We start from the raw sequence: 19237 nt of genomic DNA on the forward strand, positions 1-19237 counted from the left end.
ATGATCTATTTTAAAAATTCAACATGAGGGTCCCTGGGTGGCTCAGTTGGTTGAGTTTCTGACTTTGGCTCGGGTCATGATCTCACAGTTCGTGAGTTCGAGCCCCATGTCAGGTTCTGTGCTGACAGCTTGGAGCCTGGAGCCTGCTTTGCATTCTGTGTCTCCCTTTCTCTCTGCTCCTCCCCTGCTCATATGGTGTCTCTCTCTCAAAAATAAACAAAGGTTAAAAAAAATTTTTTTAAGTAAATAAAAATTTAACATGAATCTCAAGAGTACTGCAGAGTCTGTTTTCCTGGGGGATCAGGTAAATCAGGGTTCGAACTCAGGTCCTGCTACTCATTGGCTGTGTAACTACAGATAAGGAGCTCAGTCTGTCTCTGCCTCTGTTTGCACATCAGGAGGAATAGGGGTAGCTGTAGTCACCTCTGGGCAAAGTGCCTGGCCTATAGCGGTGACCAGTAGCAACTGTGGTCAGAGCCTCTCCAGGTGCTAGATGCCTATGAACATCTGTGTTTAGCCCTAGAGCTCAGAGCAGCTGTGAGTTGTGTGGTTTGGGGGAGGGAGCATGCATGGCAAGTTTTAGCCACTTTTGTCCTTTTCCAGCAACTGGCACCATTTGTATTCCCCAAATGGTTGGGGGGTCAGATGGGTTTGCACATTCCCAAGCTACATATTTCTCTATCTGGTGCAGTTCTGGACAATCTAAAAATGCAATATCGCTGTCACCAGCTCGAGGAAGACACGGGGCCTGAATAATTTAACATGTCACCACCATCCATCATGATACCAAGAGCGCAGGAGATAGAGTGCAGAGGGGTGGGCCGGCCAGAGGCTGGCACGGCAGGTTTGTAGAGGAGCAGCACAGTCAGAGAAGGCAGATTTGCAAAGAAGAGCAAGGAGTTAATTCTCATAGACCCACCAAAGATCATTGATCTTGCTCTAGACTTTCCCATAATAAGATTTGCAGATTGCTCAGATGTCCTGATTTGCCCCAGAGCACACCTAGGGTAGGTCCTTTGTGGGTCATCAAGTCTCTTTGCCCTCCTGAAAGCCTCTAAATACCTCTGAACATCTTTGGTTATTTATCAGTGAAATTGAGATGATTCTTATGTAGAAAGTCTAGCATCATGCCTGGAATATCTTAATTGCTTCCTCACCAGAAAGTGAACTCTAGGAATTCAGGAAGTTTTTGTCTGCTGCCTTCTCTGTTTTATCCTGACTGCCCAAATAGTGTTTGGCACAGAGCGGGTGCTTGGGCAATAACTGCTAAATGAATGAATGCATAAAGGAGTGAGTGTCGTGATTACTTGAGGTGGCCCAAGGGGTCTCCTCAGGACTCAGAATGCCTGAGCTTAGCACCAGGCAACATGGCTTTGTAAGTCCTCCCTCTGTGTCCTGACTTGCCTCCTCCCTGTCAGAGGGCCTCTTAGTTTTGGCATTTTTTTTTTTTGGTTAAAGCTCACATAACATAAAATCAACCATTAACTATTTTAAAATGCATAATTCATTGTCACCTAGCACACAAGTTTGTGCAACCGTCACCTGCGTGGAGTTCCAAGACCTTTCCCTCACCCCAGAAAGAAACCTCATATTCCCTGGCAATCACTCCCTATTCCTCTCCTCTGTCTGCCCAGCCCAGGCAACCACTGTTTTCTGTGTCTCTAGATTTACTAATTTTGTATGTTTTATATAAATAGAATTATATAGTATGTGACCTTTTATGTCTGGCTTCTTTCCCTTAGCAGAACGTTGGCAAGGTCTGTCCATGTGGTAGCAGGCATAAGCATCCATTTATGGTTGAATAATATCCCATTGTAAGGGTAGACCACATTTTGTTTTCCCATTCATCAGTTGATGGACATTTGTGTTGTTTCTACCTTTTGACTAGTGTAAATACTGCTGTATCAACATTCATGTGCACGTATTTATTTGAATACCCTATCTTCAGTTCTTTTGGGAAATGCCTTGGGGCAGAATTCCTGGGCCCTGTGGTAATTTGGGGGTTAGCTTTTTTTTAAATTTTTTTTTTGAGAGAGAGAGAGATAAAGCACATGAGTAGGAAAAGGGCAGAGAAAGGGAGATAGAGGACGTGAAGCAGGCTCTGTGCTTACAGCATAGAGCCCAGTGTGGACCTAGAACTCATGAACCATGAGATCATGAACTGGGCTGAAATAGGACATTTAACCAACCAGGCACCCAGACACCCCTGGCTTAGGTTCTTAAGGAACAGTCAAACTTTTTTCCACAGTGGCTACACCATTTGACATTCTTACCATTTCTCTACATCCTCTCCAACACTGGTTATTTTCTGATTATTTTGATTATGGCCAACCTACTGGATATGAAATGGTATCTCATTGTGGCTTTGATTTGCATTTCCCTAGTGACTAATAATGACTCATCTTTTCATGAGAACAGAGAGTTTTTGAATCCGACAAAGTAAGGTTCAAATATGGCAGTTCTGCCATTTGTAAATTTTGTGATCTCCGATAAGCAACATTGAGAATCTGAATGTTGGCATGCCCCTCAATAAAATCGAGGTGATTCTTCCCTCTAGGGCCTCTTGTGAAGTGTAGATGGGCTACTGCATATAAAGTGCCCAGAGCAGTGCTTATCACACTAGAGAATGTGCTTAGCTCATCTTCTTCAGGCTGTATTCCAGACCCTTCAGGACCAGAGGAACCAGGGGCCCATGAGACAAGGACAAAGAAGCTGCTGGGTCTTCTTTTCTCTTGCCAGTCTCAGGCCATTCTCCCTTTTTCTCAGCCCTTAAATGGAAATACTTGAATACTCCTATGTAATTATTGGCTGCACTTTACTTCACTAAATCACCAATTTCATATTAAAATGTTAGCAGAGGGGACCCTTTTCTATCCATCTGAATCATTTCCAAGTCAGTCTGTAATTGGCCTGTGTCCCCTTCAGATTATATGGACACTCAGAGGCTATATGACTTGGGTGTCTGCCACCTCCATAGGATGTCACAATAGACAGGGAGTTAGTACTCCCACCCAGTGGCACTTCCTGTTCTTCTGTTAAACTCAGGCAAGTATTGAATAAATGAGGAATGTGCCCTCCCCCTCACTTCTTTGGTCTTTATGCTGTTTACATACATTATGTCATTTCCCTCATAATTACCCTGTGAGCTGAGAGTTTATTATCCCCCCCTTTCAAAGATGAATTCAGAGAGGTTAGGTACCTCGCCCAAGCTCACACAGCTAATAAGTAAGACCTCAGATCAGACCTTCTGCCTGACTCCAGTACCCTGGTGTCTTTCTACAAAAGTCCATTACCTCTCCTGGCTCATGGATGAAACCAGTGTAGAAGCCTACTAGACTCTAAGTGCTTGAGGGCACAGACAATGGTTATTGTCTTTTAATGGGACCTGAGCTACACCATTTTTCATTCAATTCACATTAAAATAAAAAAAAAGATTGAACACCTTAGTGGGGTCTGTGACTTACTCATCTCTCTCTTGTAGTCAGATCCTGGCCCTTAATTATGCTTAGTAATATCTGTTTTCTAATGCCTCCAGAAGTGTGTGCTCTGATATAGAGGGCACTTAAAATGCAGCTAGTCTGTATTGAGATATGCTGTAAGCATAAAATAGACACTGGATTATTAAAACTTATCATGAAAAAATATATAAAATATGTCAGTAATAATCTTATGTTAATTACATATTAAAATCACAAGATTTTTTAACATACTGCATTAAACACAACATATTCTGAAAATGAATTTAACCTGTTTGTTTTTCCCTTTCTAAAATGGCTGCTAGGACACTTAAAATGACATATGCACCTTACGTTATATTTCTGTTGGACAGGTTGGTAGAGAGAAAACCTCTCTGATCTTCAGCTTCTACTTTGGGAATGGTAGCTTGATACCTACAGGAAGGAGGTGAGGTCAGAGGTGTGGGAGTGGGGAGGGACTGGAGAAGACTTCATGGTAGTCAGGGGTGTAATCTCCATGTGCTTGGGCATGTGGAACGGTGGAGCATCACTAGGATCTAGCGAAGCCTGAATGGAGTCCTACCAAGAGCACAAGTTCAGTGGTCCCTTGGAGAGGAGTGGCGAGAAGCAGCAAATGCTCCCTGGCGTTGGGGGCAGGTAACACACCTGCTAGCCTTCTCAGGTCAAATCGTCAAGCTTTGCCACTTCTCTGCCTCTGGGTACACACACATGCACACTCTCGCAGGCGCACACACACGCGCGTGCGCGTGCGCGCGCACACACACACACACACACACACACACACACGAGCATAGTTTCCCGGGTTATTTTAGCCATGAGGCCAGCTTTGCCGGTAGAAAGACTTGATTCAGTCTCAGCTCCCTCACTTACTATCTGCCATCAGCTCTCTGAAACATGGTTCATTCACCAGTAAGATAAGGTTCATAATGCCTTCCTTACAGGTACGGCAGTGGACGTTACATGAGCTATCTGCTCATATTTTATTGTATGCTGGCATAGAGACTAAAGGAATAGACTTTGCAGTCACTGCCTGGATTTGCATTGTGGTTCTGCTACTGACAAGCTGTGTGACCCTGGGCCAATTACTTACTTCCCTTGTGCCTTCATTTCCTCATCCATTAAAAAGAGAATAAAAGTAGCAACCCACCTCCTAGAGTTATCGGTACGGGTAAAGGGTTAAAACAATGCCTGGCAGAGACAGTGCTATGTAATAGCTTATTATTATTATTATTATTATTATTATTATTATTGTATTAGAATTGTCTGGTGACTCTCACACCTGCTAGACTGTCCCAATAGAGAAAGAACCAACTCCTGTCTGTCATGGTCACCATGGCAGGGACATAATAGGTCATTTGTTTGGGAGAGGAAGGAAAATGAGAGAGAGAGGAGAGAGGAAGGAAAATGAGAGAGGAAAATGAGAGAGAGAGAAGAAGGGAGGGAGGGAGGATTTGGCTGTAAAGCTTTAAGTAGGGGGTAAGGTAGAGAATTGAAGGAAATAAGGAGGTAGATTCCTGACAGGACAGACTCCTCCCTTTTTTTCTGCTGCCGCAGACACAGCAGGAAGTATGACAGATGCTTCCTGCACATAAAGCAACTATTTTATCCCATGCCTTCATTTTCCTGTTGGCCAAGAATTATGTATAGATGACCAAAAGCCTTCCTTTCCTTTTCCTTTTCCTTTCCTTTCCTTCCTTCCTTCCTTCCTTCCTTCCTTCCTTCCTTCCTTCCCTTTTTTTCCCCTCCCTCACTTTTTCCCTCTTCCCTTTTTCTGTAACAGGAAAATATTTCAGTGGCAATGTAAAAACTGACTTTTGGACACCTCTGCTCTTCCACTGCTTCCAGAGTGTCCACAGGGCCATGCCATCTCCTTTTCAAAGGAGAGCCTTTAAGTGAGGGACTGTGTCTAGCACAGTCTGGGGTCTCCTGCTGTCTCCAGGCCCTATCCTTAATTGCTGGGAAAATGGTGATATTTACACTAAGAGACAGGGACAAGGCCAAAGATACATTTGAGGACAAAGATCAGACATTGTTGTCCCCTATACTTTTCCCATCCATTACAACATGCTGTCTCAGGGGAGGTAGAGGGCAGGTATTAATCTTTCCATTTTCCAGAGCATTAATTTGGGAAGGGCGTGTCACAAATGGCTGTAAATTTGAACTTGGCCTCGGTTACACGTGGGTACCAAGTCCTACTTCACTCATTATTAGCAAATCACTTTTGTCTTCTGAACCTTGGTTGCCTCATCTGTAAAATGGGCTGATATCAATATACCTCCCTCCAAGGAGTACTGTGAGTTTGGAATAGGAAGGCGTATGTGAAGCTCCTACCACAGTACTTGGTGCCTTGATGCTTTAAGGACCGTCTGCCTTCCCTAAGGTTCCCTCTTGAGTTGTTTCCAGGAAAGCAGTTTGCATCTAGAAAGCTCACATGTGGAGCCGGACAGACGAGCCTTGAATCTGAATCCTCATACTCATCAGCTGTGTGACCTCTGGCACCTAAGTAACTTTGCCCACACAGGTCCTTGTGCCTTTCATGATCTATTTTGTTAATTACACTTTCCTTATGAGAATTTCATGATGAGGATTGTAGGCAGTAACATACAGACATCTAGGCACGAAGCAGATCATTCCGCATGTTGCTGGAATGGATGAATGCATGCACAGTAACCATATTGTAGGTAGAGTGTCTCAAGCAGGGTTTCCATATACCGAATGCCATTTCAGATGCCCTATAGAGGAAATGACATAGGAAACTCTCTCTTGAGTTGAGCAATGTTTCCCTCTGATGTATGTTTTTCTGTTCCTCGCGTAAGATATTCAAACAGGTAATAGGTTTGTTTGTAGGGCACTTGACTCAAAAGTTACAAAATATTTGTAGTGAAAAGTGGTCTCCCACTATCCCTAACCTCCACCCTCTTCTCCATCCAGGACAGCCACTTCTACTAGGTTTTTGAGTCTCCTCCAGAGACAGTCTATCGATGTCAGTGTCTGAAGCTTCTGTACCTGAGGCAGTTTCCCCAAACAAAGGCCCTTTGCTCCCCTGCCCGCCCCTGTGCCCCCAACACTCTCTGCAGCTCTCCCCTGACTGTATCCTCTCTGGGCACAGAGTTTACTAATGCTTTAATCCCTCTTTTCACACACTCTGTGCTTTTTTGTTAGTGATTACATATATATATATATATATATATATATATATATATGTGTGTGTGTGTGTGTGTGTGTATATATATATACACACACACACACACATATACATATATATATATATATATATATATATATATATATAGCACAGAGAAAATAAAAATTATCTGTATTCCTCCCTGCACAATTAACTGCTCCTAGTATTTTGGCGTATATCCCTCTGGTTCTTTATTACTTTTGGAATCCACTGTTCGTAGCGTGTGAATGCCTTGCCCATCGGCCTTCCTGTTCCTGAGTGTGTCCCTAAACAGCCCTTGCTCCCCTCTCTTCCTCTGTATCCTCAATGTCCCCTGCCTCACCCAGACCCTCGTCGCCTCTCGCGAAGGGATCACTGAGCCTTGCACCTGCTTGCCCTCTGCGGCACCCACTCTGAGGCCTCTGTGGTATCTGTCGTGGCATGTGCAGCTGATGAACTCCTCCTCTTGCCCTGGAACCTTCCGTGACGCCCGTAGGAAGGCCCCTGGTCCTCAGTGTGGCCCTCAGGGACTTCCACCGTGTGGCTCCAGTGATCCTTCCAGTCAGTACTCTAATCAGCATGGCCTCCGCCCGCCCCGCTTCCTGTCCCCAGGGATGCTCAGGCTCTTCCCTTTACCTGCAACTCCATTTTCTGCCACTGAAGCCCCATTCATCCTTTCAGCCCTGACTTAAAATCCCCCTTCCTCCATAAAACCTTCCCAGGTCCTCCGTGTGGGGATGGATTGCTCTCCCCCATGTTCTCAGCATCTCATTGTGTGGAAAAACATAACCATGAATTAGGTTAAAGGCTCCTTAGGATCCCATTTATCTCGTTGACTAGCTTACGATCCCCTGGCTGGCACGGACTGGGCCGTATCTATCTTTGGATCTCCAGTGTCTCACTCTTGGCCTGGCATCTAGTAAGCACTTGCTTGAAATGTGTATGAAATTAAGTTACCCGAAGTGTTTTTTTAGAGGCAGGCTCATCATATGAAGCAAAAACATAGCTGTCAGTTAGTACCCACCACAGACCAGATATTTTATATATTATATCTCCTTTAATCGTCAAAGCAACCCTACAAGGTCAGTAGTAACTATCCCGTTTGGTTAAGAAACAACCCAGGGCTCAGAGAGGGGAGGTGTCCCTCAAGGTCACACAGCTCGTGGCTACCACGTCATGGTTAGAACCCAGATCTGCCTCGCTGCAGAGCCCAAACTCCTTCCATAAATCATGCCAGCTTCTGGGTCACTTGGGATTTTACAGAAAGAAGTCTGGCGATGGGGTTGCTGATCTTTGGGTCGGATGAGGGATTTAACAAGCTCCAGGAGGCCTCTATGACTAATGGATTGTTGTTCCTTTCAGGGGGAATCAGCTTTGGGAGAACCAAGGGGACTTCAGGTTCAGAGGCAGATGACGAAACACAGCTGACGTTCTACACGGAGCAGTACCGGAGTCGCCGCCGCAGCAAAGGTAAGGGAGTCCTTGGGAAAGTTCCGGAAGGTTCCAGAACTAGCGTGTGCAGGACGTATGCCTGGGAAGCAGACTTTGTGCTCAGGCACAAACCTCAGCTTTTCTTCAACCTTGTCCTGATCTGGTTAATGCAGCCTGGCATCCGAAACCCTGGCTACACCAGTGATGGTCCTTGTATAGCTTCTTTATTTGCTCTCTGTCCTACGTCATTCCCCAAAGGATTTGGGAAGAATTTTTTTTTTTAAGTTCGTGCAGTTAAAAAAAAAAATCCAGCACAGGAAATGAAATAACGAAGGGAATCAGATTGAAAGCAAAATAAGAATAAAGAAAATGATTCAAACCCAGGTTAGATCGATGCAAGGTGATCTATGCCATCCTGTGTTGTGTAGTTCCTAGAAGGAGCTGGCAATTTAATGTAGAGATTTAGCAATCAAAGTCCAGAAGGAAACATACTCAGCAATAAAATGTGCAGGGTCTATGGGCTAGAACCATTTGTTCAGGAAATTCTCTTTACCTGACATCCAGGACCAGAGAGAAAGTTCTGTAGTTGGTTCCTATAAAGAGGACTCCTTTTGACTATCTGGACTGTGTCTTCAACAGATGAAATCGTATTGATGCATCATTATTTCTCTCAGTGACACTAAAGGTAAGGAGACGTCAGATGCAGAAGCGGCACTCCAGAAAGGGCGACAACCTTGATACTGAGGTCCACTGTTCTTTGATGGTTACACATACTCCTGAGGGGAGAATAGAGCGTATTTCACCTGTGAATGTAATTCCTCATCCCTGAGTGTTTTATAATGATGGGGAAATAGCAAGTTCAAGGTTGCAATCTTGGAAGAGAACAGAGGGGCATAGGCCTGTAATCCATGCTTGTGATTAAGGAGCGATCCAGGGGCTTGGACCAGGCCCAGGAAGAAGCAGGGGTCCTCTGGCAACTAATCAAGGCATGTGGCCCTCTCACCTCTGCACCAAAGTGGGCTGAAGAAGGACCCAGGGTAGGGAAGAGGGAAGGAATCTCCATCGTGAAACAGTTTGCGTACATTCCACGCATGCATGGTGGACATTCAAAGATCATGGGTCACGTAGCTTCTCTGGGCAAATTTTGCTCTTAGGCAGGTATCTACCTTCCCTATACCTCAGTTTTCTCATCTGTGAAATGGCCTTCATTGACCTAGAGATGAATTTTGGTTAAGTACAGAAAAAATTTGTCATGGCACCTGCTTAGGTAGATATTAGTAATGTGAGTTCAGCCCTCATTGTTGGTTTCCTTATGTCCCGTACCCTGGCACCTTTCATTGAACAGGCCCTGTGTGGGGAGTATCTCTTCTGACACATCAGCTTGGAAGGTTTCTCAGCCTTGGAATAATCAGGCCTGCCTCTCACCCCTTCCCGAGCCTTGGCTCACTGGTATCTTGCTGTGTTGGGGATTTTGGAGTTGGTGATGGATGATATTCTTGACCCGTCTTCTCCCTCCCCCAGTCCAGCAGCCAGAACGAGGGCTGGGGAAGTCAGTGGGTCTCCTCTGCAGGACTGGTAAACTGCAGGTCTCCTCTGCTGTTTACAACTAACTGGAAAAACATCCATCACAGAGCACGCCCCTTGTAAATCGGAGTTAAACTTTAAAAAGAAAAGCAAATGTGAGCCACTGGATTGGAGATAAAATAGTTTGGCCCAATGCCTCCATGTACTGCGGAAGGCCAGGCTGTGTTTCCAGGGTGGGGAGGACACGGCTGGGATGCATCCTCTCCTACCTTCCTTCCTGGCCTCTCCTGCCAGCAGACGGCTGCCACTCTGTCCCTCTGCGTGTCCACAGATGGCGAGCCCTTCTCCCTCTGCCTCTGGCTTCCACTGTGTCTTCCTCTTCCTTCTCAGTGTCCTGGGCTGGCTTGCTTGCCTGCTTGTTTAATTTCTGTTTCTCTTTTCTTGTTCTCCCCTTTTCCTCTCTTCTTCCCTCCTTCGTGTCTCCAGGCTTCCTTCTCTTCATCCCTCCGTCTTTCCTTTGTTCTCTTCTATTTTCTCTGTTTCTTCTTCTCTCCTTATTATCTCTTCCTCTCTTGCCCCTTTCCCCACCACTTTCTCCCCTCTCTTCTCCAGCTGTTTCCTGGGGGATTCTTCCTTCCTTCTTTCTTCCCCCTTTCCTCTATCCCGCACTTCTTATCTCTTTTCCTCCTTTCCTCCCTCCCTTCCCAGGACCCCGGGATCATGACCTGAGCTGAAATCAAGACTCTGAGGCTAAACTGAACCGCCACTGGTATTCTTGGTTTGAAATGAGGTAGTGATAGCGCCCTCTTGGGGTAAGTGTGAGGATTAAATAGGAGCCTGAACATCTTTATAACTACAACCCCCAGCAGCAAGCTCTCCCCTCTTTATCACCTTCATCCCAGTTGGTATCACCTCCATCCTTTGCTTGAAAACAGCTAAAATCCCTTCTCAACCATGTCACTTAGTGTCTTCCAGTCCCTTCTCAACCCTGCAGCCAGAGTGATCATTTTGAAAATGTAAGTAGGGATCATGTTGCTTCTCTGGCTAAGAAGCCTTCAGTCCTTCCTTCTGCGTTTCGGATGAATGTGTTGAGTGGTTGGCCGCCCATTTACCCCGGGCTCTGTGTCCTCCTGCTACCCAGGCCTCTTCTCCAGCACTCCCACATCTGTCCCACCAGAACTTTCCTGGAACAGCCACCCCCCGCGTCACCCTTGGACTCGCTGTGACATCTCGACTTAAATGGTATGCCTTCCGCTGTGTCATCCCATGCCTGATTGCTGTTTCCTTACGTGGTAGCTCCTGCGTGCTTACCCTGCAGACTTCATCCCCACTCTAATATTCTATTTACCAGTGTGTTCTCTGGGTGATGTCTGTATCCTCCACGGAGCTGGAAGCACCCCAAGGAGAGGCACATTGCCATCTGTACTTACCTTCCCATCCCCAGCACCTAACACGGGGATGGATCTGGGGTGGGCACCAGCTTAATATATTTGGATGATCGACTAACGAATGAATGAAAGAAATTTTTGGCCCAGGGTCTGGATTATTATAAGTGCCCAGGGTGGATGCTGCTTTTCTGTCAGCCTCTCTTGTCTTTGCTCACTCCATTTCCACGTGCAAGAAAAGGGTCTGCCCCTGGTGAGCAGGAATGAGGCCTCAGCGCTGCCCAGCTCTTGTACTTCAAGGCCTCCAGGGAAGGACATGCCAGGTAGTGGGGAGGAGGGCCTAACTCCTGAGGTTGAAAACCCACTCTGCCTGATTCTTTGAGCATGGTTGGAGTGTGTGCAATCTGAAGGGATGTGACAAGTTCAGGAGGTTCCCCAGCAGAGAAGGATACACCTAGAGCTAATGGTCGAGAGAAGGCATGGGATGGTAGGAGAGAGGGAACATCTAATGGGGTTTTCTTACCTAGTCTCTCTCTAGCATGTCGATGTAGAAGGTGCTAGAGTCAGCTACACCTGGCTGTGAATCCTGCCTTTACCTCATCCCCTTGGTGTGGCCATGGGGTGAGCGGCATCGCCTTCCATGTAAAATAGAGCTGTTGACACCTGTCTCCCAGAGTGCAAGTCCAGAGATGGGAGGTTCCAGGACTCCGAATTTTTTTCCTTTCTCCCAAAATTCCCCTTTCCTTGGAAACATCCCAAACCCAAAATTAAGTCAGCTGAAATTTCATTTTTGTCACTAGGAGCGACTGGAAAGGAGATTTATGATAGTCTGAGATTCCACCCTGGCTTCCTTGAGGCTCTGGTTTTTTGTAAGGGCCCTGGGACTGCCATTCAAAGGCGTCTGGGAGAACCAGGTGGAACCCATAAGCAGAGAACAGTAGTAATCAATATGGTGAGTGGGCAGACAGGAAGAGGGACAAAGAACCTGAGGAATAGGGACTGAGAGACCAAGATGTGTGTGTGTCTGGTGAGATTTCCTGAATCAAGAGTCAGCAACCTTTCATCAATGGCCAATTCATAAACCTTTTCACCTTGCAGGCCATGCAGTTACTTTTGAAACTATTCAACTCTGCTCCAGTACCTTGAAAGCTTCCAAAGATAACACATAAATGCATGAATATACGTGTGTCCTAAGGAATTTTATGTCCAAAATCAGATGCTGGTCCAGATTTCACCTGTAGCTCACAGTTTGCTCACCCCTACCCTAAAACCCCCACATCATATAGGTGGCCCTCACTTGCAGGACTGGTCCAGGACACTTGAGTGAAATCTCAGAATGCTTTGTGTAATGAATCTGATCTCCTATCCTGCATGAGCTTGCTGCCTAAAGGAGCCTATTTATCAAGCACAGAGGTCTGTGTATGGTCAAATAAATAATCATTCAATCCATCACTTGTTTGGGGTATGACAATTCTGACTGTACCCCACAGGATTAACTAATGAAGTAGCTGGATATGATAGGTTCCCACTGGGCAGAATTTCACCTTTATTAACCAGAGATGACACTCGGAAGGACAGTGGACCCAGAGTTAGGAGATACGTATTGAAGTCTGTACCCCTACCACTGACTCACTTAGTGACCCTTCCCAAGCACATGTCTTCTTGAAGCCTCAGTTTTCCTATCTGTCAAACAACAGTATTTATGCCTCATGTTACCAACTCTGAAGCTCATTCGAGTCTAACTTATATTTATGAAACAAACAACCTTACTAAGCGTGATGCTGGGCATTGTGGGAAATGGGGCCTAGGCTGCAAGCCTCAAGGTGGTTATAATCTCCTAGGGGGTGATGCAGTTCACACAGAGAAGCAGTGCTGATCAGGATAAGCTAGTGTATAATTGAAGGGCCAGATGAGAAGTGCAGATGGCCTGTCCAGCCCCAGGCACAGTGCTGAGCAGCAGACAAAGCAGCTACAGCTGCTGGATGGTTCCAACAGTGCAAGCACCCGGCAGGGGCCTCCCAGCCCAGCTCTGTGCGGTTGGCCCTGTGGCCTTGGGCTACTATCTCTCCCTCTCTGGACTTTGGTCTTCTCATTAGCTGGTTGCCCAGCCAGTTTCAGAAACCCACATTTTCTTCTTCCCAATCTCATGCACTTTCTTCTAAGCTTTGCCAATCAGTTCCCCAGCAGAGAGAACCAGAGCATGGCTGCCTGCCCCTGCTTTTGCCTACATCTTTGTTTTAGTTGGTAGTTTTAATTCTGTGATTCTTTTTTATTAATTTTTTAATGTTTGTTTATTTTTGAGAGACAGAGCAAACACAAACAGGGAAACAGGAGAGGGGCAGACACGGAATCCAAAGCAGGCTCCAGGCTCTGAGCTGTCAGCACAAAGCCCAACACGGGGCTCGAACCCACAGACTGCAAGATCATGACCTGAGCCGAAGTCAGATGCTTAACTGACTGAGCCACCCAGGCGCCCCTTAATTCTGTGATTCTTAAACTGAGATGTTCTGTGAGTGATAAGAACTCTTGAATCTGCTAAACTGTATGGATATGTGAATTTTTCTTTTTGATTTTCCCTGCCTGCATGCACGCACATGCAAACATGGATTAATCCTCTCCTAAGGGAAGAGGACAGGTAAGGGAAAATTCAAGCCATATGTGCAGAAATCAAGGCCTTTGGGGATTGAGGGTAGGAGACCATCCTGAAATAGAAGGGGAGGATGCCAGGGTGGAGCAGAGACTCTGGGAAGTGGGAATGGGGTGGCATGAAAGTTTGACAGATCAGTACCTTCCCGTTATGAGGGGAGAGGCTACGTGGTGCTCTGGGGAAGGGGGGCACAAATGGGAGCGATAGCAGGCACTGGGAAGAGCCCGGGTCTGTGGTTTGGGGAATAATGGCACATGGGCCAGAGAAATAGACAGGAGCCACCCCATCTTTTAGCCACTGTTTCCTTTCAGAGCACAGGATTTTTTTCACTCCTAAAGAAAGGACTCGTTCCATTTTATGTATACAGAAACAAAGGCTCAGGGAAGGGAAGCCTTCTCCCCAAGGTGACAGTGTTTGCCTTTTCAACTGGCAAAGCAAATGGGACAAAATTTTAACAGCAGGGAAATCTGGGCAAAGGGCATACGGATGTTCTTATACTTGCAGCTTTTCCATCAGTTTGAAATTATTTCCAGACCAAAGTATTAAGTCAACAGTTGTCCTTCTAGGCTAATTCTTGGCTTCAGAAACAGCAGGCAGGGGTCCAAGCCCTTGGTCTGCTGTTTCCTAGCTGTGTGGCTTAGGGAAAGGCACTTTCCTTCTCTGAGCCTCAATTTGTCCTTGGTTAAGGAGGATCAGTCTAGTATTAGTCCTTCTGTTCTTCCTTAAGCTTGGTGTGAAGGTTAAAGGAGATCATGTGTGCACAGGACATACTTAGCTGGGTGTGCCTGCCTTGTGATCACCGTTCATTAAATGGTAACCAGTTAAGCACAGCAAAATGAGTGCCTCAGACACACATGGTTTCATGGCCTTTTTTTCCCAATGTGTTGACCTGCCCATTGGTTTTGCTTCTAGAAAAAAAAAAGACTACACCTTTTCAGTAAGAACATGAATTTGCTTGGGCTGACCTCTTGGGGACGTTGCAATATGGGTTTTGCCTTTGCATCCTTGTGCCTTGCCTGAGGTCAGCCTCTTCCACAGGCACACCTGCAGGATGCTTTAAGCTAGCCTGCAGGGCACCCTACTAGGACCTTCTACTCAGAAAAGGGTAAACACCAAAGATTGGTGGATAGGTATTTAATCATTTTCTAAGCCTTTGTATCTAGAGTGACCTTGAAAGAGTGATCCAGTACCCAAGCTGTGGAGGGAGGGAATGGTGGTCCTGGTATGGAGGGGACAGAGAAGCAGGGCTCCAAAGTCCTTATTTCCCCCATCCTCATTGACCCATCTGGTCTGCTCCTCCCCAGGAGCAGGAACTCGTACAGAAGACAGCATGACAAAAGGTTACCTGGGGGCCCACAGGTGAGGGCATGCCAGCAGAAGTAGGCTTATCTGGTGATCCCAGGGCCTCAACATGGGGATGGGGAAAACCGGGGCAGGTTAGGACAGGGTGGAAAGCCAGGGAGCAAGGGTGCTGGGTGAGCTGGGTGGGAAAGATGGAGACAAGAACGGAGGGAGGAAGCACCAAGCACAACAAAGTGCCATGACTACTGGAAGGTTCCAATCCCAGGTGTTTGTTTATGAGAACTGACCAAGACTTTGAGCCTCTGGTTCCTTTCTGTCAACCAAGGAGGTAAAACTGGATGCTCTCTAAGTTCATGTTGGTAATACTATTCTGAGTGTCCGTGACAGAAAAGTAGACAACCAGGAGGGAGGAAGAGGACAAGACAGGAAGCACAGTATGTGATGTACTGAACTTTCTCTACACCTGTCTGTGCTCTTTATATGCGTCACCCCACATGCTTTGGAAGAGTACCGTCGATGGGATTATTTTCATCTTCATTTTACAGATAAGGAAGCTGAGATCTAGACTACCACGGAGTAAGGAGAGCTGGGATTTGCACTTAAGTGGTTTGGTTTTAAAATCTGACCAGACCATTAGGTGATTGAGGTAATGCGTGAGACATGTACCGCAGTACCTAGAACAAGGCATGTGCTAGAGACAAGAGGCAGATACCTATGTCCTTGCTGGTGCACAAAGCCTGCTGATCGGATCCAGGACAACTTCCTGGCGTCAACTCTAAGTCCTCCATGGCCATCTGCCCTGGGAAGAGCTAGGACCATGAATAAGAGTGGTCGGAACCAACTCAGGAACTGAGAAGTAGTTCAATATGGAGGACAAAAGTGGTGCCCATAGGGACCAGCCTTCCCAGGGCACCACCAGCAGTGGGAGTCCTGGTATTTGGTCCCAGTAGGAAAACATAAGATAGAACTTCCACTGCTACATTGGAACCAACCCAGACCGATTTGTAAGAGCCTACTGTGCTTTTCATTCCCAATTCTGCTCTGAGTGATGTCGCTTCGGTAGCTTATCATCAGCTGCAGTGGATGTATTCACACCATGGAAACTGGCAAACACAGTAATGGAAGCTTCCCCTTCCTCCTTGGAGAGCTCATTGTTAAGCGTTTACCATCACACCACTGAGAAGAACCTGTCAGTAAGAAGGAAGAATTTAGCTGCAGGCTGGGGTGCACAACCATTGTCTAGACATAGTCTGAGCAATCCAGAATTTACCCTAGGACCACTCCGTGCACTGAGAATAGGACAAAGGAAGCCACAAAGTCCAAGGCTCTGTGCACCGGATCTCTTTTCAGAAATAGATGACAGGGTCAGCTGGGGAGACTGGGTATTTAGGGTCTAAGTAGAAGCTTGGACGCTCTGGAGTGAGTCCTGAAACCTGGGTCGTGTTAGAGCCAACAGCAGGACAGCTGTCCTCAGCTGTGTGGTAAGGACTGTTGGAATTGGGTAGTTTTATGGCCAAACTAAACCTCTGAATCACTTGGAAAGCTTTTTAAAACACCAGTTACGTATACTTATCTCAGGCCCATTACATGGGATTGCCTGGTCCAGGGGTACAGGTATTGGTATAAAATCCTTTCCAGATTCTAACTTTCATCCAGAGTTGAGAAAACTATGCGTTCCTTGACACATTAGCCCCCAGCACATCCCTGTTCCTCTTCTGGCATTGGGCCCCCATTGGGCCCCCATTGAGTGTATCCCCCCTTTCCCAAGCCAGGAGCTCGAGTAACAGTTATAAGAGGAGTAGCAGTCTATCGAAACCATTCATTAAATGCTGCTTTGGTGCCAAGTCTATTGCCTAGTCACTAAACTTCCTACGTGATCAGTTATTGTCCTTGTGTTATATGTAAAAGAATGAAACTAACAGCAGACAGAGTGACCTCTCCAAGGTCACAGAATCAAAATGGCCTTGCGGGTCTGAAGCTTGAATCCCATTTTGGTTGGTTCCAAAGTCTGTTGTCACCACACCCCGGTATTAGCCTCTAGGAAGATCTTCCCTCTTATCACAACTCTCGGTCTGGTAGGTAGCTGTGTGTGGTTTGCAGTAAGTGGATACCTTTCTCTAGATGGTTCCAGTAGCTTATGCAGACCATCTGGAGAGATTCCAGTTGCCCTCATGGAGAGATGAGACTGGGAGTTTGGATTTCTCTTACTGAAAGAACAGTCGAATGCAGAAACCTAGCTTTGATCTACACTTGCATTTGGCCCCATTTATTGAGACATTAGAGAAGAGAAGATTATGTATTCAGAATAGTTAAGGGCTAAAAATCCCACTGTCTGATGTCTCTCTTTTCTCCCTCCCCTCAAACCTCAGAGGAAATAGACATTGGGTTGTTTTTGTTTTGTTTTGTTTTGGTTGTTGTTGCTGTTGTTGTTGGGTTTTCTTTTCCTCTTAAAGATTCCACCCAGACTACCTCTCTCCAACCTGCAGAAACATCAAGCAATGTTGGCAAATGAGGGTTCCTTGAATGCAATGAAGGAGGCAGACAACTTCAAAAACTCCTCCCTAAGCCTGAGATGGTCCCTGAAATATTGTTTAAACTGTTCTCAGTTCTCCTCCTCCTTTGCGATGCCAACCAGCTCAGCACCTGACAGCCCAGCCCTGCATCGAAGGGAGGGAGACGCCTGTCAGGAATCAAATGGGAGACCAAAGGCGATAAAGCAAACATGTCGTTTTTAGTTGCTTACACTAGCGAGAAGGAATAATCAGTCTCTCTCGCTTTCTTGTTTTTCAACTAGGCTCAGCAGGATTTTCCCCCCTGTTCCTTACACTGAGAGATTGCAACTCTCTGCCTCCCGCCCCAAGCATGAACACTCTGTCATCCCCCTTTTTTGCAATCCTGCGGGACGGCCAGGATTCTCTTACCTTGCAAAAATTCTTTCCCAGATAAAGAGGTGAAACCTACCAGTCAAGATCGCCCGCTATGTGTCAAGCACATTGCAAGATGCTTGCACGCGTGACCTTATTTAGTCCCCGGCTCTTACTTTGGGTGATCTTCGACAAATTGATTTACTTTCCAGGCCTCGGTTTCTTCCTCTCAAAAATGAAGCCGATAATCCCACTTTTCAGGATTTATGATTACTAAGTGGAATTGTGTGTCACTGGAGTATAAGGTATATGAATGAAGATAGTGAGAAAAAAGGCTGGGAGTGGATCAAGAAAGACATTGAATACCAAGTTCATTCATTTTTATCCATTCCCTTGATCAACTAATATTTTGCTAAATACCTAATTCTGCTGAGAGTCTATGGTAAGGACCAGGTATATCATAACAAATAGACCAATGATGTGACTCCTCTCATCAGTCTTGCAGTCTTGCAAGGGTGAAAAGGGAAGGAAGAGAAGTATTTCACAAATAAATACATACATTAATATATCATTTCCAATGGGTAGAAGTGCCTTTGAACAAGAAAAGACAGAGGGAACTAAAATAATGGGGAAATTGATGATAGGCATCTTTGAAGAACTAACATTAAAGCTGCTAACCTGAGGGATGCATGCATGGGGGCTGACCATGAACGCATCTCCTCATGAGCCAGAGAGAGCTTGCGCTTGAACGTATGTGAAATGGGGAGCCCAAGAAGGCTTTTGAAGAAGAGAGAGCCATCATCCTATTTCTGTTTTAAGCCTATCACTCTCTCCACAGTGGAGGAAGTGCCATTAGGAGGGCAGACTAGAGGAGGTAGACCAGTTAGGAGGCTGTTGAGGTAGAAAGAGAGCACCTGGGAAGGGCTGCCTGTCAGGAACAGGTGGAAACAAAGTTAGAGCCCAATGACTGTCTGGCTCCAAGAAGGTGAGCCATAGAGGATTGCTGAGGATGAGCATCCGATTCTGGCTTAGGGGCTGGAGAGAGAATCATAGCGCTGGGGAAGGGCGGAGCAGCAGACCTTTAGGAGAGAAGGGGTAAGCTTGGTGTGAGAGCCGCTGCCTCTCAGGTGCCTGTAGGACTACCCGATAGAGATGCCGGCCGTCTCTGAGTGCAGGAGAGCACTCGCTGAGAGAAGAGAGAGGCCCAGCACTCTGTGGCTGTGTATTAACTTTCTCTTTCTGTGTAATGAACTGCCACAAACATAGCGGCTCCAAAGAACACACGTTGATTATCTCACAGCGGTTCTGTAGGTTAGAAGTCCAGTCATGTCACAACTGGGTTCTCTGCTCAGGGTCTCAAATCAGGGAGTCAACTGGGGCTTCAGTCTCCGCTGAGGCTCGGGGCCCCCTTTCAAACGCACGTGGTGTGGTTCTTGGCAGAATTC

At 46.3% G+C, this 19237-nt stretch overlaps 1 protein-coding gene across 4 annotated transcripts in view; it reads left to right on the top strand.

The window, feature by feature from the left end:
• The window catches only part of ASTN2 (astrotactin 2), an 876392-nt gene that overhangs the window by 297607 nt on the left and 559548 nt on the right, over nt 1-19237 (top strand). For all 4 annotated transcript variants that reach the window (XM_047831063.1, XM_047831064.1, XM_047831066.1 and 1 more), the window contains one exon: nt 8002-8109. In XM_047831063.1, coding sequence (XP_047687019.1) covers nt 8002-8109 — 108 coding nt within the window. The remainder of the gene's footprint in view (nt 1-8001; nt 8110-19237) is intronic.

The sequence above is a fragment of the Prionailurus viverrinus genome, chromosome D4, assembly GCF_022837055.1.
Source record: "Prionailurus viverrinus isolate Anna chromosome D4, UM_Priviv_1.0, whole genome shotgun sequence".
Lineage (NCBI taxonomy): Eukaryota > Metazoa > Chordata > Mammalia > Carnivora > Felidae > Prionailurus > Prionailurus viverrinus.